Source organism: Carassius auratus, chromosome 16 (genome assembly GCF_003368295.1).
Source record: "Carassius auratus strain Wakin chromosome 16, ASM336829v1, whole genome shotgun sequence".
Lineage (NCBI taxonomy): Eukaryota > Metazoa > Chordata > Actinopteri > Cypriniformes > Cyprinidae > Carassius > Carassius auratus.
Window position 1 is genome coordinate 17880608 of NC_039258.1, and position 23788 is coordinate 17904395.

At 36.1% G+C, this 23788-nt stretch overlaps 3 protein-coding genes across 5 annotated transcripts; 1 reads left to right on the forward strand and 2 right to left on the reverse strand.

Moving 5' to 3' along the window:
• Positions 1–28: 28 nt before the first annotated feature.
• prr19 (proline rich 19) lies at positions 29–3790 on the reverse strand. 2 transcript variants are annotated; one of them, XM_026284543.1, is made up of 5 exons: positions 3706–3790; positions 3544–3613; positions 1864–3263; positions 1225–1373; positions 29–1080 (listed from the first exon to the last, which is right to left on the reverse strand). In XM_026284543.1, the coding sequence occupies exons 3-5, from the start codon at positions 3254–3256 to the stop codon at positions 544–546; spliced, it is 2079 nt and encodes a 692-aa protein (XP_026140328.1). In that variant the 5' UTR covers positions 3257–3263; positions 3544–3613; positions 3706–3790; the 3' UTR covers positions 29–543. The 2 variants fall into 2 exon arrangements, with proteins under 2 accessions (XP_026140328.1, XP_026140327.1); XM_026284542.1 differs by having other exon boundaries at positions 3422–3613.
• Positions 3725–9184, forward strand: pafah1b3 (platelet-activating factor acetylhydrolase, isoform Ib, gamma subunit). 2 transcript variants are annotated; one of them, XM_026284544.1, is made up of 6 exons: positions 3725–3858; positions 4429–4512; positions 4662–4751; positions 4865–4981; positions 6549–6671; positions 7618–9184. In XM_026284544.1, exons 2-6 carry the CDS (start codon positions 4435–4437, stop codon positions 7873–7875), a joined length of 666 nt encoding a protein of 221 aa, XP_026140329.1. In that variant the 5' UTR covers positions 3725–3858; positions 4429–4434; the 3' UTR covers positions 7876–9184. The 2 variants fall into 2 exon arrangements, with proteins under 2 accessions (XP_026140329.1, XP_026140330.1); XM_026284545.1 differs by having other exon boundaries at positions 3788–3858; positions 4433–4512.
• Positions 9185–13482: 4298 nt separating this feature from the next.
• LOC113116402 (carcinoembryonic antigen-related cell adhesion molecule 5-like) lies at positions 13483–22774 on the reverse strand. The gene is made up of 13 exons (XM_026284546.1): positions 22605–22774; positions 21810–22112; positions 18803–19084; positions 18392–18655; positions 18021–18293; positions 16972–17223; positions 16555–16830; positions 16188–16436; positions 15621–15896; positions 15289–15537; positions 14534–14809; positions 14219–14452; positions 13483–14097 (listed from the first exon to the last, which is right to left on the reverse strand). Exons 1-13 carry the CDS (start codon positions 22651–22653, stop codon positions 14009–14011), a joined length of 3072 nt encoding a protein of 1023 aa, XP_026140331.1. The 5' UTR covers positions 22654–22774; the 3' UTR covers positions 13483–14008.
• Between the last annotated feature and the right edge of the window lie 1014 nt (positions 22775–23788).

The following is a 23788-nucleotide window of genomic DNA, read 5'->3' on the forward strand; positions in this document are numbered from 1 at the left end:
TTCAGTTAACCTTCACAAGAGTATTACACAGCTGAATTCTTACATTTAAATTTACTACAAGATATTTTACCAAATACAAAATGTAAATTGTTATTTTTGTACTGCTTTATTAAAGAATATCACAAAACCATATGCATCTTTTTCTTTATTTACAGAATGCTGAACTAACTGATAAAAGTCCAGTTAAGATATACAGAAGAAATCTGATTTAAAAAATATATAATAAAAATAATAATCAAATAAGTAAATAAACAATAAGCATCCGTGTGAATAAACATTTCCCTATTAATTCAAAAGAATAAAATATTTGTGTTATTTGTGCAGCACAAAGAGTGATTTATTTTTAAGAAGTTTCATTCACTCTTAATACCTGTGTTACCAGTATGTATAAATACACCAGAGAAATCATGACTGTACATAATCTGAGCACACTGAACCCTCAAATTCAAATCTCAAGGTGATGGTCTTTCAAAAAAAAAGAAAAAAAGAAATGTGTGTTACTCGTACAAAGATAAACAGCCTCAATTGTGGCAAACAGCTTTGCTAAAGATAAAGGGGAGGGTAAAATACCCTATCTGGTGTGTTTGTCTTGGGACAGTAAGACATACCAAGACAGTCTGACCTGTGCTGGGTGTTAGATGGATGTGGACAGCGAAAAAAAGGCTTGTATTGAAAGCCCTCTGAGAGATAAGATGCTGAGAATGAAAAGGGAGCACATCTTTCAGTTTCATCCTGAACTTGCTGCTGATGCGACCAGAATCTGGATCCTCCAAAAGATGCTTGCGGTTTTTGTTTTCTGCTCTCATATATGTGATACAAATTCAAATCAAGATCTTTGTCTTCCCTCCACTGTTGAGAGATTCTTGAGAGATCTAAATCTATGTTTTTCAAACCTTCCCCTCTGCTCAGTGACTGCTGCTGAGAAAAGGAGTCCACTGTATGATCAACCCAGATGGGGCTTTTGAGTTTAGGGATGGCATGCTGGGTAAAGTTCTGTTCCTGGTTAAAGAGCTGTCTGCTGCGATGATGCTGAGCTCTCATGCAATCCTGAGACAACCTAGCTGTCCTCCACTGGTCAAACTGCAAAGATTAACCAATCAAATGCACATGCAAATTAGCCATTCAATCCTCAACTGCATTAGTGAACATTTTTAACCTCTGTTATAGTCTAGTTTACAACTATTTTAGTATTATTTGGATTTGATTCTTTACTTCGTTACTCACCATTTCAATGTGTGACTGTTGCGGTTCTTCAAGGGAGAAGAAATTGGACGAGGTCTTCCACTCGTGTATCCTACGTTTCTTGGTGAAAGCTCCTTTGTCCAAGTCCTGCTTAACATCCTGTGTTAAGTAATCCTGATGCATGGCACTGTCTAGGATGCAGAAAGGTCGTTTAAAATATCCATCGTAAATTATACCCATCATGCAAATGGCACGCATATTTTTTCTTAATTACAAATCATATGTTTGGAGTGCATTAATTCAAAAATAAGTGATACAATTGTCCTGATCTAATAATAATAATAATAATAATAAAATCCCACAGAGGAGTTTGGCATAATCTGTTATTATTTAAAAACACATTCAAAGTGTGAGAACAATGTATGTTATTACTTTTTACTTGATGGGTACAACATGACTTATTTAAAGACATTTAATTTTGATTTATGAATTTGGCAAACACTTTTTATCCAGAGTGAATTTACTGTATTTAAAGTATACATTTCTTACATTCAGTGGGAATTGAGCCAATGACCTTGTTTTAAGTTGTTTTTTTTTCAATGTTTTCATGCTCAACTGATTTCCAAAATAATTTTCTTCTTTTTGTCTGTAAAAATGTAAAAAATAAAATAAATGTCACACCTGTCCATATCTCCTTGTTCCTGTTGAAGCACCTATCCTCATTCTCCACCGTATGGCTAGAAGGTGAACAATTTTCATCTCTCTGTCCTGAGCTGAGCTGAGAAGCCATTTGATTCCTATTCAAGAAGGAGCGTAGCCTGTGGAGGTTGCGCTCTAACTGGAAACTGTGTCTTTTTTGTAAATCCTGTAGTAGTGTCTCTTTACACTCAGCCAGCAGGGGATGACAAAGGCTTGGCACACTGAGCTCTGAACTCTGGCACAACCTTGTCAGGAGCCTTTTCACTGCTTCCCTACATGACAGTGACATTTGCCCTCCTTGCTCAACATTGTCTCCTACTTGACGAGCCCCAGAGTCCAGGTCAGATGGAGAGGTTAAAGTCTGCGGGTTTTCGAGCATTTGCGTAACTTCCATGTTTGGGAATCCCACCGTTCTCGAGATTTTCTCAAATCTCTGAATATTCATAAAACCATTTTGATGGTTTTCTCCATTAGGGGATTTGAGATCGCCTGTTTGTGAAACATCATATGAGTTATTCATTTTAGTTTCAACTGGAGTAGAGCATAAGTGATAAATCGGTTCATTTCGGGAGAATGACAAGACCACAGTTTCTCTTGGGGGGCTACTCTGACTATCTTGTCTTGTTTGGCTATTGGCATCTTCCTTTCTGCAGTTGGCATTTCTGTCATGCTTCCCATCTTCTCTAGATGGTCCCATAGATACAACAACCCCTCTATTAATCTGAAAACCACTTGTGTTTATTTCACTAGGCTCTTTTCTTGAGCTTTTCTTCCCTTTCACTTGTGGCGGCGTATTCTTTTCTGGTTCCTGTACCTCATCCAGACAGCAGACAGTGACTGAATCAGGTATAGAGGGAGGCAGCGGTGATGTAATGTGCATCACAGACTTATTTCTTTGCTCTTTTCTCAGCTCGTCTCTCTTTATCTGCTCGCTCACCAGCCTCTCAATATCTATGGACCTAATCTCATGACTGAAAATGCCTCGGTTGGAAGTAAGGCGTCCTTCAGTTATGATGCTTGGTTTCTGGGGTATGAATGGCTTAGCGAATGCCCTCTCTTTTCTAGAGCAAGCCAGTGGATGATGTGCTTTCTCACCACCTTCTCTTCTGCTGTGCTGAGAAACTGTGTGATACCTGTTCCTCTCCAGACCTCGAATCTGATTCCTCTCGTTCCTGGTTTTAAGACGCCTCACTTTATGTGACGATTTGCAATGCACATCTGTTCTCGTGCTGCTGGAGCACACTTGTTTGCTGGTGTGGGCAGCATTGGCTGTTTGGCATGAAGACTTGGATGTGCTACTGTGGCGGTCACTGGATGTCTTCAGCAAATTATGTTTATGTACAAAACTTTTGTTGGATTGCTGGCTCATCTTCATGTTAAGACTATTAAACACAAGTTATTAAAATTAAAACAAATTAGTCTGAATGCGTTCATAATTCCGATAAATAGTCTGATTTAACAGTCTAATGTTTAATGTTATTAACTTACACGTAACGTTAACGTAACTTAGACCATATGGCAACATTTATAAGCAACATACCTCAAATGATCATCATTCTTTGTGTTGAAAGTGAAGTACTTTCTTCATTGTTAAATATAGGTATTTCAAATCAACAAATAACATCGACATGTAGTTGAAATCCAAAAGCCGTTATGTTTTACCTTTGCGTTGCTTGGCAACGTGCTTCAAAGATAGATATCCATCAAACGCATATTTCCTCGAAGAAAGGAACTACGGTAAAACGGAATGGAATTAAATAATGTTTGAATGTTTTACGTACATTTGAACCACTGAAACATCAAAAACGAAGGACATTTAATGACCTTTCTCGTTTAAAAAGTATAATTTTAAAGGCCGACGGTGCTCGGCGATCTCCCAGTAATGCCTGGCTCGATATTCCAGCTTCCGGGGTTTGGAAGCGAAGCAGACGCTGGCTGATTGATTGAACACTGAACACGCTGTGGAAACACTTTTTGGTAACAATAATCTCCTTTCTTTAGCTAATATGAATCGACATTAGTGTTAATATGTATTAGATATACTTAAATAAGAAATGTATGATGTAACACATCGTTTTAACGCATTTGCGTAATGTTTCTCTAGATTGAAGGCAGCGTTATCTGCATGCTAAGTGCTAACGTTACATTAGCCATGTGAGCTGGTTAGTTCTACTAAGAAGAACGTTAGAGAACGTTAACTTGTATATATTAACACAAAGATGCCAGATGCTAATAAGATATGATGCTTATTGTGCTCCAGCTTGTTTGTGAGGTTAACTAACGTTACTGCAGTGCAAACTTCACCCAAAAACTGCACCAAACTAGTTCAGCTGTGAATTTTCTTCTGCTTTTTTACTGCATTTGTGTTTGTCATAGGATATGTACAAAGTATATAAACTAACCACAATACAACTTGTCGAAAAATATTGTGTATGCTTAAAACGCAACGTCGTACTCAAAATGTAAGTTAAATATTGTTTGGTCTAATATGCGGATGCATATTTAACGCTATTGGAGACAATGTAACCTTTTATTGTCTGTCCCCAGGAAGTGATGAGTGAAGATTCAAACCCTGCAGCCACACCCACACCCTGTGAGGACATACAGGGAGATGGCCGATGGATGTCATTGGTGCTTCTTTTCTATAATAATATATTTTACAACCTTAGACTTCCTGTTAGGCTGCTAATATATCACTTTGTTTTAAACACTTAGCAAATATCTTCTCTAATATGAAAATTGAGTCGTTATAGTATTTTTAACGTGATCTCTTCTTGCAGCACAATCGATTTGTGTCAGACAGTAAAGGAAAGGAGCCTGATGTTCTGTTTGTTGGAGATTCACTTGTCCAGCTTCTGCATGAGTTTGAGGTATAGCAAAGTATCTGCATCTCCTTCTTCATACTTCATATCTGTTAGTCATATGAGCGACCGCACACATATTTATGTGTTTTTGTAAAATATTTTTTTATGTTTGTTGGCAGGTTTGGCGAAAACTGTTTTCTCCTCTCCATGCTCTGAATTTTGGGGTTGGTGGGGATGCTACACACCATGTATTGTGGAGACTCATGAATGGAGAACTGGACTACATCAGCCCAAAGGTATACGATTGAAGAATTTTACCATTTATTGAATGAAATTATAAAAATAAGGATTACTCTTTTAAAATTCTCTTAGAGATTTTATTCCCCTCATTTTACAAAATCTGTAAAATCTGTTTTTTTTTCACAATAAAGCCAGCGATTATCTAACTAAGCTTTTCAGAATATTAAAGGGATCGTTCACCCAAATAGCAAAATTGTCATTAATAACTTATCCTCATGTTGTTCTAATCCAGTAAAGACCGGTATCTTTGGAACACAGTTTAAGATATTTTAGATTTAGTCCGAGAGCTCTCAATCCCTCCATTGAAGCTGTGTGTACGGTATACTGTCCATGTCCAGAAAGGTAAGAAAAACATCATCAAAGTAGTCCATGTGACATCAGAGGGTCAGTTAGAATTTTTTGAAGCATCAAATACATTTTGGTCCAAAAATAGCAAAAACTACGACTTTATTCAGCATTGTCTTCTCTTCTGTGTCTGTTGTGAGAGAGTTCAAACAAACCAGTTTGTGATTTTTGGTTCGCAAACTAATCATTCAGTTCACCAAATCGAACTGAATCGTTTGAAACGGTTCGCGTCTCCAAATACGCATTAATCGACAAATGACTTAAGCTGTTAACTTTTTTAATGTGGCTTACACTCCCTCTGAGTTTAAACAAACCAATATCCCGGAGTAATGCTATACTCAAACAGTACACTGACTGAACTGCTGTGAAGAGAGAACTGAAGATGATTGTTCGTTATCTGGCTCGGCTCTGTGTTCATCTTCAGTTCTCTTTTCACAGCAGTTCAGTCAGTGTACTGTTTGAGTACATGAATAACTCCGGGATATTGGTTTGTTTTAACTCCCAGGGAGTGTCAGCCACATTAAACAAATTAACATCTTAAGTCATTTGTGGATTAATGCGTATAGGAGACGCGAACCGTTTCAAACGATTCAGTTCGATTTGTTGAACTGGTACCAAAAGTTCCGGTTTCATCGAATGATTCATTCACGAACCGGATATGACAAACTGCTTTGTTTTGAACTCTCTCTCACAACAGACACGGAAGAGAAGACAATGCTGAATAAAGGCATAGTTTTTGCTATTTTTGGACCAAAATGTATTTTCGATGCTTCAAAAAATTGTAACTGACCCTCTGATGTCACATGGACTACTTTGATGTTTTTCTTACCTTTCTGGACATGGACAGTATACCATACACACAGCTTCAATGGAGGGACTGAGAGCTCTGGGACTAAATCTAAAATATCTTAAACTGTGTTCCGAAGATAAATGGAGGTCTTACTGGTTTGGAACCAGTATTAAATTATATAATTTTGGTATTTGGGTGAACTATCCCTTTAAGGTGGAGTATCATTACCCTATTCTAGATGGTCCAGATGAACTATGTATATGTAAACAGTAAATCTCTGCATTTGTATTTGTATATGAATCCCTTATCTTTATTGGGAGATGAAAGAAAATTTGACATCTTAAATTTGAAATAACAAAAATGTGGAAGATAATCTTGAAGCAGAATAGAGTAAGTAGAAATGTGATATTTTGTTTGTTTTTATACAGGTGGTGGTGTTATGGGTAGGCACTAATAATCATGGTCACACCCCAGAACAGATCTGTGGAGGCATCATGGCCATCATCAATGTGATCCATCAGAAACTGCCCCACGCTCACACTCTTGTATTGGTTAGTAATCTTAGCTCTTACATCTGTCACAGCATTGTTTAATTCTTTACAATCATTTAATGTTTAATTTAATTCATCATACCAGTATTATAAGTGGCATTTCTTAGCTATTTTGCAGTGGTCATCAGAGAATTAGGCAACAGAATATGCTTAAAAAAAACTGAAGTAATATACCTGTCAAACAAAAGAAAAAAAAAATGCAAGAAAATATTGTTGAAAAAAACAAGAATCAGGGGATACTTACAAAAAAGATATTCAAATAATTTCATCATATGAATGGAAATATAAATCACATTAACTATAATGTGCACCACTGTTGTTGTTGTTTTTTAAGATATCAATGATATTATTCAGCAAGGATGCATTCAATTGCTTAAAAGTGACAGAATTTGTAGCATTATAAAAATTTTTTTTTTTTTTCATTTTCTTTTATAATTTATTATATGATTTTAAAAACCATGCTACATGTGTTGCATTGAGCTCACTGAGACTTGTTATAGCACCTGCATATTATTGCTCTTTTGTTGATTTTGATTGCTTCCATTCCTCTCATTTGTAAGTCACTTTGGATAAAAGCTTCTGCTAAATGTATAATTTCAAAAATGTGCTGGTCTTTTGAACATTCTATTCATCAAAAATCTTGAAAAAAGGTATCACGGTTTCAACAAAAATATTTATAACAGCGCTATCTTTGTCCACATTGATAATGAGAAAAGTTCCATGAACCCCACATCAACACATTACAATGATTTCTAAAAGATCATGTGACACGGACGATTGGAGTAACAGCTGCTGAAAACTCAGCTTTGCCATAATTTTATAATAAATTTGAACAATACTACCGTCTTACTCCTCAATAGGTATTGGTGTCCCATTAGTACATTGTGTGGTGTAAAAGGCCCAAACTTATCATCTGTAATGTAATGCTCTCTTTCCTCTCCACTAGGGGTTGCTGCCGAGAGGCAAAAGTCCAAACCCTCTTCGTGCACGTAATGCGAGTGTGAATGATCTAGTTCAGGCTGAGGTAGCATCTCTGTCTCATGCCTCCTTTCTGGACATGGACCCTGGGTTCATTCAATCAGATGGTTCCATCGCACATCAGGACATGTATGATTATCTGCACCTCACGCCTCGGGCCTACCAGAGGGTGTGCCAGCCCTTACATGAACGCATTAGATCCCTGTTAGATAAACATGCTCCCTGAACACACAAAAAATACATCAGAAACACCCTTTCATGTCCATTTAACGGATCCTTTATGCTCTACAAATTAAGCATTACTGGGATATAAACACCCTTTATAAAACTCATGACTGCTTAATATACATAAACACATATACTGTATATCACATGCTTTCCATCAATATACATTATTGCTTCCTTGTTACTACAAAAATTTATTTTATTGTTCGCTGGGAACCTACTTAAAGGGAGAGTTCATCAAAACAAAAAAAACAAAAATCTGTGATGTCATTCTTCATGTTGTTCTATTTTTGTCCCCAAATGCGTTTTCTTCTGTGCTTCACAAAATAAGTAGTCATACAGGTTTAGAATGACATCAGGGTAAGTAAAAACAGATTTTAATTTTTTGGGTGAACTATCCCTTCAAAATTCTGTCAGATTTATTCTCTTTATGCAAAATGTGTATATTTACGAGATGCAACAACTCAAATGATGTTATTCCATGGATGAGCTCTGATGACTAATGGCTGTTGAAGTTTACATGAGGGCTATGTGCTGCTATCGTGGTTTGATTGCTGAAGAACTTCATGTAATGCTTGTGTAGGAAACGGCAGCTTTCCCAGAAGCATGCAGTATAGCTCTTCGATGGTGACAACTCTTCATTAACTTGTTGAAAGGAACAATACGAGTTCATTTGGTTTGTTCTCCATTACTGATTGTCCACAGTACATGCCCATATGCTCTTTTCTGAGAAAAGGGTAGGTGCTTCACAAAAAGTTATGTACCTTTAAAATGATTCCCTCAGATGTATTGTTTAGACACTTGGTGATAAACACTGAATTAGTGTTTCATTTACTTTGTACAGTATTTTTGTTATTTTTGTAATTTTCTCCCAGGTATATTCCTACTTTATATTTGTATTGTTCATTTAGTGTTTCGTTCCAGTGTGTGATAAGCTGTCGAATCACAAGACAGCAGGTGAATTATGTGAACTTTATGCACCGGGGTATCTGAAAGATTTAAACTGTGGATGGAATTCTAAAATCGCATAACTAAAGGTTCGGGCGACATGATCTTTTATGTTGAGAATTTAAATCATAAGGAGCCAATCACTGGTTTTATTTTTATTGTATTACAGTTAAAATGTATTGTTGTATTACAACCAACAAACCATCACTTTCAAATGTCCTGCTTTGTCCTGGTGTTTGTGTTCGTACTGCTTTGTCTGAAGGGTTTTTGTGAACGTTACTATCTTCCAGTCTTGGGCGATTCCAGAAATTGAGGAGTTCGATGTCATGCCTGGTGCTGCAATAAACAGTTATCATGGAAAACTTGTCAGGTTTTGGATTTCCTTATGGTTATTTGAAATGCTATGTTTAGTTTATGAATCATGGATATGTGTCCATAATAAAAAAGGAAAATTTCACTTTACAACATTTGCCAAGAAATAACTTTTTGGTATACAAAAAAGATTTTAAATATTACCCAAAAATTTGTGGTTAGTATGATTTTAAAATATATATTTTTAAAATATACACTTTAAGGTCACCAAGGCTGACATTTTACAGCCTGAACTAGCCATAAAAATAAGAAAAGCCATAAGAATTCAATTTAGTTCTTAAACGTGCTTATAAATTAATTTAATCATGTGTATCTAAGATATTAAAGTAACAACTGTTGCTTTCAGAAAACATTCTTCAGTGGCTGACAGCTCTCCTTGAGCTGTATGAGCTGAAGTCTCATGATACTGCGTCTTTGCTGCTACAACATGATACGCATTGCAAAGCACTTGGCTGGGACATGTTATGGTGTACACATAAAATGTGTTGGGTGACATATGAGATCATGCTGAGTGATTCAGCCTGGTAAAGATGGAATTACAGTTCCAAGATCTAAATCAGTGAGTGTCTAGACATATGTAACTTCAGTTCTTTTTAGAAGTTTTATTAATTCGAAAGTATTCATACCCCTTAATTTTTTTAATTTTTTTTTTAATGTTGCAGTATTATGTTAAACTGCTTATAATTACCACACACCTCAGTTCACAGTCCTGGAGTGGCCAAGCCAAAGCCAGGGATTGAGCTCAATCAAATATTCCTGGAGAACCCTGAAAATGTGCATCTGTCCCCATCCAACCTGACAGAGCTTGAGAGGTGAAGAGAAGAATGACAGAGAATTTCCAAATGATGAGGAGCAAAGCTTGTCGCATCATACCCCAAAAGATATGAGGCAGTAAAGTGCTTCAGCTAAGTACTAAGTTAAGGTTATGAATATGCTTTTGCAATGTACTTATTTTTTAAATACATTTACATAGTTGTGACAGTTCTTCACACAAGGCAGCAACGTAACAAAATGTGAAAAAAAAAATAAAGGGTTATGCTATTAAAAATTTTCACAATGCAGTGTACATGTCAGCATGTAACCGGTAGATTTACAGGTAGAATCTGATTTCTCTTCATTCCATCTAATCTGAAAGCCCACTTCAAGACACTTATATTTCTGCATAACTTTGAACTGATTTTCGCAGTCTGCTTAACATAATACGGTTTCAAACCACGTTTTTCTACAAATGTGAATCATACTTGCACAGCAATTCTGGAGAATTTTGTATATTAAATGGAAAGAGTATTTCAACCATATTCTTAGTAATGCCAATGCATCTCAGTTGGGTTGAGGTTAAACTCTTGACCAAGACAATATGTTTTTCCATTTTTGTTCATCAGTTATACAATACTTTTAGTGAGACCACCATGTCTTTTCAGATGAATCTGAGTGAATACAAGACTGATTATGGTGTGCATGCTTGAAATCATTTAGCTGTTAAGGAATTTTTTTTTTTGGTCCTAAGGTGTGCATTAAGTTTGACCTATGGTCTTCTTGTTCTCAAAAACATCCATCATGTTTTTATCATGACATATCACTGTTGCCGCATCAGTAACTGCATAGTATGTTATTAGACTAGAGAAAGGACAAATTATTTCTTCTAAGGTTTAGTGAAACCTGAACTCTGGATTCTCACAGAACACTCAAGTGCAGAACTTGAGTCTCATTTGAATTGAACAGAACAGTTATAAATGAGATATGGTAAGAAAAAGAAAGAAAAGAAAAAAATCTGTGAAGGGTCATATCAAAGTTTGAATTACAAAGTAGGCAAATAATGGCTTTCTTTTCCTAAATTGCATGCTGCCCTCATCCCAAATCTTGGCAGTTCCCAGTAAACGAGATATGCTGTCAACTTTTCATTCACTCTTCATTTCTAAGATTCTATCCAACAAGTTGGGGCATAATTAGATGTGGCTTTTGAGCCCCAGAAATCGGAGCTTTGTCGTATAAATACTGTGTAACCCTAGATTTGAACAGAGTTCTCTTGAAAAGCAGAAGTCTTGAAGACTTAAGAGCATCCTTTTAGACAACGTTTCTCATTTTCTGACTAAGCGCTAGGGATAACAATGAACTTCCAGGTGCTTCTGCTGGTCTTTGCTGTGGTGATTACCACTAACATCAACTGTCAAGGTAAAATTTAAATTCTGTGTATTGTTAGTTTGTGTTATTGTTTGTATCTATATGTTTCTATATACTCCTTTATTGCAGAACAACCTCAGGTGGGAGATTCAAATAAGTCTCCAGTGGTCAAAGGTCAAGTCATATCCAGGCACCAGGGCAAGACATGTAACTGCATTGGTATGTGATCTTTCTATGCAAACAGTTACAGAAAGTTGAATTTTTTTGGAACCTACAGGTCACCATGGCATAAATGGTTGCATGACTAAACTAAAACAATTATTAATTTCTAAAAATATACTTATCATGCAAGCAGAGAGATGTCATGACAAACGTTAAGTGTTCATTTGAACTGAATTAATTGAATGCGCACCTTTTCATTACGCAGAACTCTTTAAGCGAGTCTTTTTGTGAACTTCTCTAAACAAAAATGTGAGTGCCACGCAAACCAGAAAAAATAAAGATGCAAACATGTAGGCCAATTATAAAATGTTTCTGTTTCTAAGATGATTATTAGCCTATGAGAGAGAACTGGTGTTGTTTTTGAGAGATTGAGACGCGCAGCGCGACTGTTTGATTGTTGAGCGCGCTTGCTTATTCCATTCATTCGCATCATATCGTAGCCTAAAACATAGATTTTTAAAAAAATATACAAATAATAGAATGTGTATGGTGTATTATTATAGGTGATATTACTCTTGCCAAGCTCTGATTTCACGGAGAGGCCACACCAAAGCGGTGCTTGAATTGCGCTCTTTTCATTCAATCCAGTTTACATTCATTCACTTTACACTCTTTTGCGTGACTTTAGAGGACATTATATAATATTGCACTGATCCCCTGGCTCATCTGTTTTAAAGCAAACACCAGACTGTGCCAGCCTCAGCCGAATATTCAGGCAGAATTATTCCTTGTCCGTTACTCTTTTTGAATCCGTGCCATTCCGATTAAGGTATTCAGCTTTGGCCACACCCCTAATTATTAAATTACATATTTAAATTGTACATGCAACATCAATAAAGTCATAGAAAGTAACAGCTAAACGCAATATTGTAATCCTAAAATTCACGTAGTACTTGCAAACTCTGTGCATGTAGTCGACAAGTCTGTGCAAGCCCTACCATGTCAACAAATGATTTAAAAATAATCTTTTAATCAATCATCACATATTAGGAGCCAGAAATCACTTATAACTTCTTATACATAAATAAAGATTTAGTAATGATCCTTAGCCATTCAATGAGCCATTCTGAAGAAAACTCTTATTTTATGTGTTGCAGTAGTAAAATGTGTCGTCTTGTGCTTCTTTAAAGTGTGATGTAGGTTTTGGTTCAGAAATTCTCTAATAGTATGTGCTGCCCAAATGTAATACTTTGTAGTATTTACTATATAAAATGAAAGAGTCCTATTAATTTTAATTGATGTGGGGTTTTTTTTCCACAGGGAAAAGAAATGCACTGGAGCAGAACTGTCCCTGTGGGTTGCAACGTCAAAATAGTGAGTCATGCAACCTGTATTTACCCAGACCATTTTGTTTGTTATGTAATACATAGCAGGTCACGAAACACTGTGTCAAAAGAAAGCTTGTAAAATAATTGTACAAAAGTTACAAAGTTTTTGCGGAAGTTATAATACATACATACATCTTGTTTTATTTTCAGGAATCCTCAGTAAAGACAAGAAAGCATGGTGCCAAAAGAAGGGAATTTCAACATTTAGAAAATGCCAACAGTTGGTTGGAGAAAACAGGAAGGAGAAAAAAGGCTTCAGTATGCCGATTTAACTAACAGTCACTATACTCACCAACTATTCACCCCCATAATTTTAAACATGTACTTATCACACCATATCTTAAGTAGTATATACTGAACTATTTTTGTAATTCTTATATTAACAATACAATAACATGTATTCTAGTCAATGCTCTACATTCAGGTTTTAAAACGGGGGAAAGTGCATACTGGAAAAAGACATGTACATTTACAAATAAAGCATGTTGACAAAGAGAGAAATTAATTTGAATAGTGTACTTTTATTTGGTATATAAATAAAGTGTAAAACATTTCAAATAATCACACAGAAGGCATATAATATTTCTATAAGAAAATATTTTACTATTGTGAGATAAATACACATTTCGGATGCAAACAGGTAATTTGGATAATTGGTCATTCGGGTATTCTTTGCCTGAATTTGGTGTATATTAGTAATAGAAACTTAAAACCAGAGCTAAAAGTGAGAAAATAATCCAGAGTTTATTCATTTCAGCAGATTTAATTATAGTATAGCATCCATGTCTTAAATTACTGTCCAATTAATGATAGTAATAAATGTACGAAAGATATAGGTTTTAGAAGATAAACATATAGGCGAGTGATAAAGTATGATTCATTAAAATGTATGACTGTTAAGATGTAATCCTATTTTTATTTTTTTTACTTTGTACTTGCCATAAGCATGTTTGGTTAATAATTTTTCATACCTGTCTTTACATGATGTTTAAATATGTTTTAAAATTAAGAAGCAGCTCCACTAATCTGGGCTGAATGATGTTGCCAGTGCGATTTTTTTCTTGCTGCTTTTAAGTGATAAATGTACCCACAAGTCTCATTCTGGCCTCAAAGACAGATGGCATGTTCACAGAAATATCAGTATTAGAGCCATTCATCCAGCACTGGGATCAGCAGAACAAACAGAGCCGTCAACATCACACTCGCCTGGACACTGACAGCTGCGTCAGGATCTGGAGTAAAGACAGAGGAAATGATGATCTGTTATTAGTTTCCTTCAAAATAATTTCTGACAATCAGTTAACTTATATTTTGCATGTTAGCTGCTGTGTGTGAAGTTGGGCTAATGCTCACAATTGAGGATGTGGCTCATGTAGAGTGTCACATTGGTCAGTGGGTTTTTGGCCACACAGGTGTAATTGCTGCCAAAGATAGAGTTTATGGGAAGCAATATGGAAGAATGATTTCCAACTACTACATTGTTTTCGAGGATCCATTTATAAACAGCTGGTGGCTGAGACACTGCTTGACATGTCAGGGCAGGGGGAATCCCAGGGCGCACAAAGATCGTCACACTCTCTGGTCCAACTGCCCAATAAACACACAGAGCTTTAGTTCATGCAAAACATGTTTTATCAAAGTAATTTACAGATGTTTTATATTACTCACAGACGACCGCAAGATCGTATGGCTGACTGAAATGCGGTCTCACTGCGTTCGAAGCGACGCACTGGTATCTCCCGTCATCAGCAGTCTGCAAGGCTTTGAAAGTCACGGTGGTGTTATCTGCGGAAAACGTGACTCTGTTTGATGGCTGGATATACTGGTTGTTTCGAAGCCAGAGGACTCTGTTGTAGGCTCCCGTCACGTTACAGGTGAGTTGCAGGCTTTGGGAAGCCAGAGGAATGGGTTTATTGGAGGTGATGTCCACTCTCACAATGGCTTCTATGGAGTGTACAGAATATTAGATTAGTCACTCACCTTGTGTGTGTAATGAAGTGCGCGTGATGCTTGCAGTGATATTAACATCCTTCAACGTGAGGACATAAATATACAAACAACTTCTCCAGAACTGCTCTGAGAGTAACTTCATATTTGACCATTTCATTGAACTATCCTTATATATCATTTATAAACATAAAGCGCAAACCATCAAAATAAAAGTTTGGTTTAACTTGAAGACATTTTGGCAGAACTACATTACTAGTGTTCTGTAGAACGTATTTAATAGGATACTACTACTACAAAAATGATTAAAACCTTATTTTTAAGGAATAATCATACAATATTTCTTCAGTGTTTTAATTGTAATATTAAATCCCCTTATCACCTTTTCAAATGATCCTTTTCTATATGTAAATGAAAAAGCCAATTTGATCCTCAAAGAAGAAGAAAAGACATCACTGTAAGGAAGTATAGCTTACCTATTACAGTGAACTCCAGTGATGCATTGCTGCTGCTGCCTGTGATGTTATTGAAGGCCATGCAGGTGTAGCGTCCACTACTCGCCAGTGAGAGAGCTGCATTCACAAACACTGGACCATCTCCTACCTTTGAATTATTGTAGAACCAGCTATACTGACTAGGACGAGAGGTTGCAGAACAGCTGAAAGTCACACTGGACCCCATCTCTCCCATGCTTGGGCCAACAACTGTCGTGTTCCATGGACCATCTAAAAGATGCCATATACATCGAAAATGATTCCCATGAACACTGATTCAGTGGACATGTTACAAATATATGTGCATTACTCACAGTTGACTTTCAGGTCATAAACGAGGCTAGTCATGAGGCTGACGTTGTTGCTTGCTGCACACTGATAATATCCATCATCATTCAGATTTAGACTTTGGAAACTCAATGTCGAGTTGTCAGTGGAGAAAGTGATTCCAGTGCGAGGAAGAAGGAACATGTTGTTCTTCATCCACTGAATGTTTTGAACATCTCCTGAGGCAGTGCAGGTTAGAGTAAATGGCTGACTGAATACTGGTGGCTGGTTGACCGCATTTACAATCACATTGCTGACTGGATCTAAAATTTAGACAGAAAAACGAAATCAGACAGATTACATCACTTAAAGGGATAGTTCAATCAAATATTCTTATTCAGTCATCATTTACTCCCTCTTATGCCTTTCCAAACATGTACAGTATCCATTATTCTGGAGAGCACAAAAAAATGTACAAAACAAACTGACCTTTCGATATCACTCTTTATAAGAACTATATAAGAAAGATGTGCTGACCTGCCTGTTGAACAACCAAATTTATAAACTTTTCATAAACTACAGTAAATACATTACTTGAAGGCATAACAACTCACATAGTAAAGTTAACTTCAGTGTTACATTGCTGATGCTGCCTGTGATATCATTGGAGGCCATGCATGTGTAGAGTCCACCACTATCCAGAGAGAGAGCTCTGGTTAACACTGGACCCTCTCCCACCTTTGTGCTGTTTAAAAACCAACTGTATCGACTTGGTGGGTTAGAATTAGCAGAACAGCTGAAGGTGACATTACGTCCAATAGCTCCTACAGTTGGTCCAGAGATGGTTGTGTCCCTAGGACCATCTGTTAAGGCACAGACACAGGTAAGGCACAAGTCACTCTCTGCTCAAAGTTACATTCGAAAGTGTTGCATACGAGAACAAAGCCCAGCAGCTAGGTCAAATGAAGGTGTTTTACTCACAGAAGACCTGGAGGTTATAGGCCGCACTGGTCATGTTGTTGACAGCATTACTAGCTAGACATTGATACAGCCCATTATCACTTAGAGTGAGTGGGTTAAAGTTCAAAACCGAGTTGTTAGCGGTGAAACTGATCCTGTTGTCGCTGTTTATTTTTGTGCCGTTCTTCATCCACTGAATGTTTTGAACATCTCCACTGGCAGTGCAGGTTAGTGTGAATGGCTGATTGAAGATTGGTTGCCGATTGTTCCCATTCACCGTAACATTGCTGACAGGAACTAAATTTCATTCAAAACAATTATAAATCACATTCACAAACATTTTAGATTTTAAAAACCAGGATGTTAAACATTTTCACATTTTAGAACAAATGCACTCGCTGGTTTCAGTTAAGCAAAGCACTGAATTAAATAACTTACCATATACAGCTAATGTCACGGAGGAACTGCTGCTTCTGCCTGTTATGCTATTGAAGGCCATGCAGGTGTACTCTCCGCTGCCGGTTTTTGAGAGAGGCGCAGTCACATACACTGAAGCATTTTTCACATTTAAGCCATTGAAATACCAGCTGTATTGACTTTGAGGACGAGAGACTGAGGAACAGCTGAAGGTCACGCTGGATCCCACTTCTGCTATATTTGGACCAGAGGCTGCGGTGTTGTTTGGGCCATCTATCAAATACAGCAACTGTATTAATATGTTATCTTTATTACATTACAAGGAAACTGACAATGAAATGCAAACAGATTTAACTAATATTTTGAACTCATATATAAGGTGAGATTGTTGAAGATGCATTTGATATTATTTAATATATTATTAGAGAAAATAAATTAAAACTTTTGCTTTGAGTAGTTGATTAGTTAGGGGTAAGATGGTTCCCTACCTGGATCAAGAAGACTTTCAAAGTATATATTTTTTCAAAAAGAGTCATTAATGTAAAATAGCCTGACAAATATTTCATGTGCATGTACATGTTGTAGTTAAATAACAGACAAACCAACAAACTAAATCAAATAACTGTGTCCCAGTTAGATTTTATAAAATTGTGCATTCATGATTTTTCTAGAGTAACTTTTGCTACAGATTTATCCACTAACCTAGTTTAGAATAGTATTTTTGTCATATATTATATTTCTGAGAAAGTTGTCTATATTTAGTTTTGTGTGTAACACAAAAGAGTGATAATCCGTTCAGCACATATCGAGGTACAGAAAAAACTGCACTGGAATCAGATTAAAATCGTTATCGTCCGATACTCAGAACTGATAATATCAGGTCAGGATTGGTTCTGAAAAAGTGGCATTGAGCCACCCCAAAGCATAACCATTCAATAACTGTGTAGAAATTACCTTTTATGCCCATCTATCTATAGTCAAGAGAAAAATTTATGTTGGGAGGACATCTTACCCCATCTTAATCTATACAGAAACAAGAAACATGGATGTTCTGGAAATATCATACGCACAGTTGACCATAAGATTGTAGGCCCCACTGGTCATGTTGCTGACTGCATTACTAGCAGCACACGTGTACAGTCCGTCATAACGAAGACCGAGACGATAAAAGCTCAAGATTGTGTTTTTATTGAAGAAAGTGATCGTATCATCGGCACCCAGGGATATTCCATTCTTCATCCAAAGAATGGAGTCCACTGGCCCCACAACATTACAGCTTAGATTAAAAACATTGCCTTCTACTGGGGAGCCCGCTGGATTCACTGTCACTGACAATATTGGATCTAAATAAAGAAAAAAAAATGTATTTGAGATTAAAAAAAATTATCACAAGAATAATCAGGAATTTATAAAAACATATTTTGTGTATGCATGTTCTCACCAACTATTTTAATTTGTTTTATCACTGCAACAGAACGGAGCGTGACTGCATTTTTGGCAACACAAGTGTACTGGCCACTCCTGTTAGAAGTTGTGTTTCTAAGGTTATAACTTGAACCAGAGACATTTAGGTTATTGCCGTTGTACATCCAGTAGAAAGAAGCTGCCGGTTTAGAGTCAGCAGAACATGACAGAAAAATGTCTGAACCAGAAATATATGCCGCTTTCTCTGGCGAGGCTGTCACTGCCATGTTACTGGGCCCATCTAGACACACACACAAAAAAAAAAACATTTCAGTTGAGCTTCTGAAACATGAATTAGGTTCGTAGTTACTGTCAGCTGTCCATACCCTTTGAAGGAAAACTGCTTTAGTGCTTTAGTGAAATCATGGTTGTGTGCTGTCATACTCACAGCTTATGTTTAGATTCATTTGATTAGACTCTGCTTTGCTGATGTTGTTTTCCACAAGACACTTGAACGGTCCTTCGTCGTAGCGCATCACACCATTGATGAAGAGCTCTCGTCCACCGTTCCTGAGGTCAACTCTTCCTCCCGCTGTGACGGTAGAGCTTCCGTTGCGCCATGAAAACCACAGCGGGTTTCCGCTGACGGCGGTGCAGGTGAAGGTCACGTTGTCGTTAAACTCCACCAGGTTTGTCATGCTTACAAATGCGGCTACATTACCGACAGGTTCTACAGGTTAAAAGAAAATGTTTAGTGCGAAAGTTTAAAGTACATTACGTTTTTAATGAGTTTTTAAAATCCATTAGCATCCCCTCAACCGTGTAATATTTTGGACTTTTCACTGCAGAGTAGACAAAAACCATAGCTGTCGGCAAACACAACGCTGCTGTCTTAGCTAATAGGTTAATGTTAGCACAGTTATTATTTAAATTAAAAAGATTATTAAATGTAATCCTAAATTTATATATATATATATATATATATATATATATATATATATATATATATATATATATATATAAATAACATTAAGCAATCATGAGGCAAATGTAGGCGTTATAATAATGTTGCATTTTGTACAGGGAGTGTAAGGATTTGCTTCTTGAAACTAAGTAATGCTTCATAAGCAAAAGTTAATTGATTGTGTGCTCACTGCGCAAATGTTTGTTTTGCAATCACCCTCACTTAAAATGTGTACACAAACCACAGCAAATTATTCTGAGATCCAGTAGATAATGTTGGTAAAATAGCAAAAGATTGTCGCAGTTTTTTTTTTCTGTCTGTCATTTTGGTTCACAATGGTCCTTATATTATTTTATCATTAAGAGTTAAGAATTTATAACATTTCATTGTAAAATGTACGGTTTTGATGATCCTTGCTAAGCTGCTATCTTAGGCTATTGTATAATATTGTGAATGTTAAATGATTCAGTGGTCATATAAGGGAGCAGTCTACAAATCACCGGACATGCAGTAGATTATCAGGCCACAAGAAGGTACTATGAATATTAAAATAGTTCAAACACATTGAATTGTGAGGGATACATTGCGTTTGAAATAAGCAATTAACCCTAAAAATGTGTATTTTTTAAAGAAAACAACAGGAAATACAAGATTTTTGAAAATGTTACCTAGAACACAAGAAACATTTACTACAACTCAAGAAATCTAATTTGTAAGGAAATATAAGGGCTGTCAGTCTTTTAACATTTTTTTATCTAATTAATTACATGAGCAGTCGATTAATAAATTTAATTCATCTCTAAATAAATGTGACTGTGAAAATACCCACAACAGATTATTTAATTTAATTTTTTGTGTGTGTGTTAAATGAGAAAGTATCAAGTAGACATCACACCATTGACTCCCGTCCACCGTTCCTGAGCACATTTTAGTTCATAAGAAACAAATAAATCAGAAACATACATTATCTGGGCCAAACTAAGCCTAAGCGAGTTACTAATCAACAATACTCAACATATTGTAAAGACACATTTTTAAATGTCCTCCCTAAATATTTAAATAAGTTACAGAAATTTTTCCTACTTTGTAAAATCATCCCAACCCAAGTTGGTATAAGGACAATTGCACAAGCAGCAACCCAAATGTTACAGATAAATATTCAAAGACACATGGTGAGACTTTAAAAACAGTTCTTCACAAGTTTGAATCTAAATGCTTCTCACTCAGACTCTACCTTCACAGTAAGTCTATAAGTGTCACAGCTACGCTGTGTTAAAGAGCTCACATCAAAGATGAATGGTTATATACCATAAGTGTTCAAACCAACAAGGGTAAAGCCAAACATAATGTAGCACAGCAACATTCAGACTTGTAGATGTAACACCAGACAAACTTAAAGTGAACATAAATACTCAGACCAAACAGGAATAATTAACTAGGCATAGAATAATACAATAAACAAAGGAAATGGTGCAAAAGGAAAGAAAAGTCTAAATTAACAAAAACCTTGACAGTTAGACAGACAGACACTTCTGTTTTTTTTATGTTTTCTGTGTTTTTTATAGTCTCTCTTAATACTTTCTGTTTTAAAACTGCCATCAAAAGCATGTTTAAAAAAATTAATTGGGTATGTAGCCACCTTATAACTCGTATCAAGATCACCCTGCATCAGTTTTCTGTGTTGCATCCTACTAAAAGTAGCCAAAATCTATTAGGCCATATTTACAATTTCATATATCCATTTCAGTTAGCCAGTGTCAAGTGCTACATCCAAACCAGAAAGGACACTCATCTGTTTTATAATATATTGGGCATATTTGCCATGTCAAAAAAAAAAAAATTAGGCTTACTCACTGGCTAGCCAATGCTAACTGTGCCATATACTGTATTTGCCAAAAGTGACTCAAATTGTTATTCAATATTTGGGCAATATTAGGCACTTAAGGCTCATGATCACATTAGCCTGTGCTATATTTTTGCCAAACCTGGCCCATATACGTTTTTTAGGATAACTGGGCCACATTTGTGGCATCATATGCGGGCCACTTTATCTCACAGCCACATTATTCAGAGCTTACTGTGCCACATCTTTGCCAAAACTGGCCCAGATACGTTTCAGTATACCTGGTGATGTATAGGTCTGGCGGCGGGGTCAGTGCGTTATCTGCTTTAAAATATTTTAATTGAGTTATTTTTTTTTCTCCAGAATTAATTAAGTTATTGCTTTAAACTGACAGCCCTAATATAATTATAAAAAAAAGTGTTTCACATGATAACATCCAAATGTAAACAGTGAACCTAAAAACAAAGTTCTGTGGCTTATTTCTACCAGTCTACACAATCTAGGCAGTTCATGATATGACATTTTAGGACAAGTAGCTTAACAAATTCTTGCAATACATATTCTTATGTAGATGAATCGAAGGTTTTAAAATGCTGTTAATATTTAATTTTTACAGTGTGTAGGATAAGAGAATCTTTTTCAACTTACCCTGAACATCTAAGGTTATCTCAGCTCGTGTTTTGATCGGCTCTAAGGATTCTAATACATACAGGCCAGAACTCATCAGCGTTACTGACGATAAGGTGAGCTGATATGTAGAATTGTCAAATGCTGTTCCATTTTTGAGGCTAGTTCCCGGTAAAATGCCCCCTGGGTACCATATGAACAATGCACTAGGTCCATATAACCAGGCACCAATTGTTATGATCCCAGTGTCATTCGCACGTATAGTTACACTGGTCCCAACAGCCACAGGGTTTTTTGATGGAATCAGGAACATTGCAAAAAGACCTAAGAGAGACAGGAGTGTCAGTTGGTATAATTTTGAATATATAAAGAAAACTTTCAACTCTTCATTGCTGTTCCATATCTTGATGGAACCAAGTCTACTGATTTACATTTTGCCTTTGTATATTAATTGCTTGTTTCCATTTGTGCCAACATCTAATACTGTCATGAAACTGAGTAAAGTCAAATATTCAAATATAATTTATCAAATGCTTTTGATAATACATGTATTTATAAAGCTATTTGTTGCTCAGTATTTCTGATATTTTCCTAAATTTGACATAAACCCCCTTTTTATGCAGAATTACAAGTAAATCTTAAAAAACAAAAAAAATCTTAAAATACTGAATTAAAAGATTAGAAACTTAACTGTTGTGTCAAACAGTTGCTGTAAATTTACATTATCAAACAGTCTCCTTTCTGCATTGCTATTTATGAAAAATAGGAAATTAGAATTTAATTTAAAAAACTAGGAAAATACAGCTGAATAATTACCTGGTGCACATATTAAGGTGAAGAATATGGCGATTACTTTATGTCCCATTTTGGAAATCCTATGAAAATCATTCACTTCTTCCACAGACTTCCGACAAGTCTGCAATATGGTAAAATGGTAAAATCAAAGCTATACTTACATTCTGCTAATATTTACCCTGTTATGTAAAAGGCTAGGTTCACCAATGAATATGCATGTGACAGAAAGGTACACACCTTTTGTCATCATCACACACATTCACGTTGAGTGGAGGGTGTGTTTGTTGTGGTTTATTACATAGAGCCAGACCGCTGGTACCAAGATGACGTACTAGTCATGGAAGGTCATGTCATGCGTATTTAAATAGTTCGTCATGTTGAAAGAAAAGATTTGTGGTCAGTAAAACGTGTGGACTATCAACACTAAGAATTGATATTAACATGGAGTGACTCATTATGACAATTGAAGTTTGATGTTTTCTTTCAAACTAGCTTTCAGCGTCACTCCTGGTTTCGAGTACTGAAGGTGTACAGTATGTTTCCAGTACATATAACTGTTTTATCTCAAGTGCAGGACCTTAACCAAACACGTCATTGAAAAGCCGTGTTTAACATTACTTCATTTACTACGTTTAACATTACTTCATTTACTTCATTCTTAAAGATGACTTCAGATTGACAGGATTTTTTTTATGCAGTAAAAATAGTGAAGGATCATGAATCACTGATTATTTTGCGATTATTTAAATGTTATAGCGCCCTTTTGACTTTCATGTTCAGAGCTGATGCACCCAAGAACCATTCCCATTTGACTCTTTAATAATAATAAAATGTTTTATAAATGAAACGTAGTCACTTATTGATCAGGGACTAATACACTGTAAAACCCGACAAGTTAACTCAACTCAAATCGTTTGAGTAAACTGATTGCCTTGACTGTAATACCCGACAAGTAAACTTTACTCAAACGGTTTGAGTAAACAGATATCCTTAAGTTATGTTAACTCAAACCGTTTGAGGAAACCGATTGCCTTAAACCGTTTAAGTTGAAAAAACTAACAGTTATGAGTACTCTGAACTTAATTCAGTTGAGTTCACTGAAAGAAGATATACATTGCAATTAAGTGATTAAGTGATTAACTGAGTGATAATTGAGCTTTAGTGATGAACACCTGCTGTTAACAAACAGAATCACTGAAGAAAAG

Bases quoted from the DNA above. Each gene is read 5' to 3' on its own strand.
- pafah1b3 (XM_026284544.1), top strand. From the start codon at position 4,435: ATGAGTGAAGATTCAAACCCTGCAGCCACACCCACACCCTGTGAGGAC. The intron at 4,752-4,864 runs GTATAGCAAAGT...GTTTGTTGGCAG, and splicing joins AGCTTCTGCATGAGTTTGAG to GTTTGGCGAAAACTGTTTTC. The intron at 4,982-6,548 runs GTATACGATTGA...GTTTTTATACAG, and splicing joins TGGACTACATCAGCCCAAAG to GTGGTGGTGTTATGGGTAGG.
- prr19 (XM_026284543.1), bottom strand. From the start codon at position 3,256: ATGAAGATGAGCCAGCAATCCAACAAAAGTTTTGTACATAAACATAAT. The intron at 1,374-1,863 runs GTGTGACATTTA...TCTGCATCCTAG, and splicing joins GAACAAGGAGATATGGACAG to ACAGTGCCATGCATCAGGAT. The intron at 1,081-1,224 runs GTGAGTAACGAA...TAATCTTTGCAG, and splicing joins AACAGTCACACATTGAAATG to TTTGACCAGTGGAGGACAGC.
- LOC113116402 (XM_026284546.1), bottom strand. From the start codon at position 22,653: ATGGGACATAAAGTAATCGCCATATTCTTCACCTTAATATGTGCACCA. The intron at 17,224-18,020 runs GTGCGTATGATA...TGTATTTGATAG, and splicing joins CTACAATCTTATGGTCAACT to ATGGCCCAAACAACACCGCA. The intron at 14,810-15,288 runs GTAAGCTATACT...TACACTCCATAG, and splicing joins ACTGGAGTTCACTGTAATAG to AAGCCATTGTGAGAGTGGAC.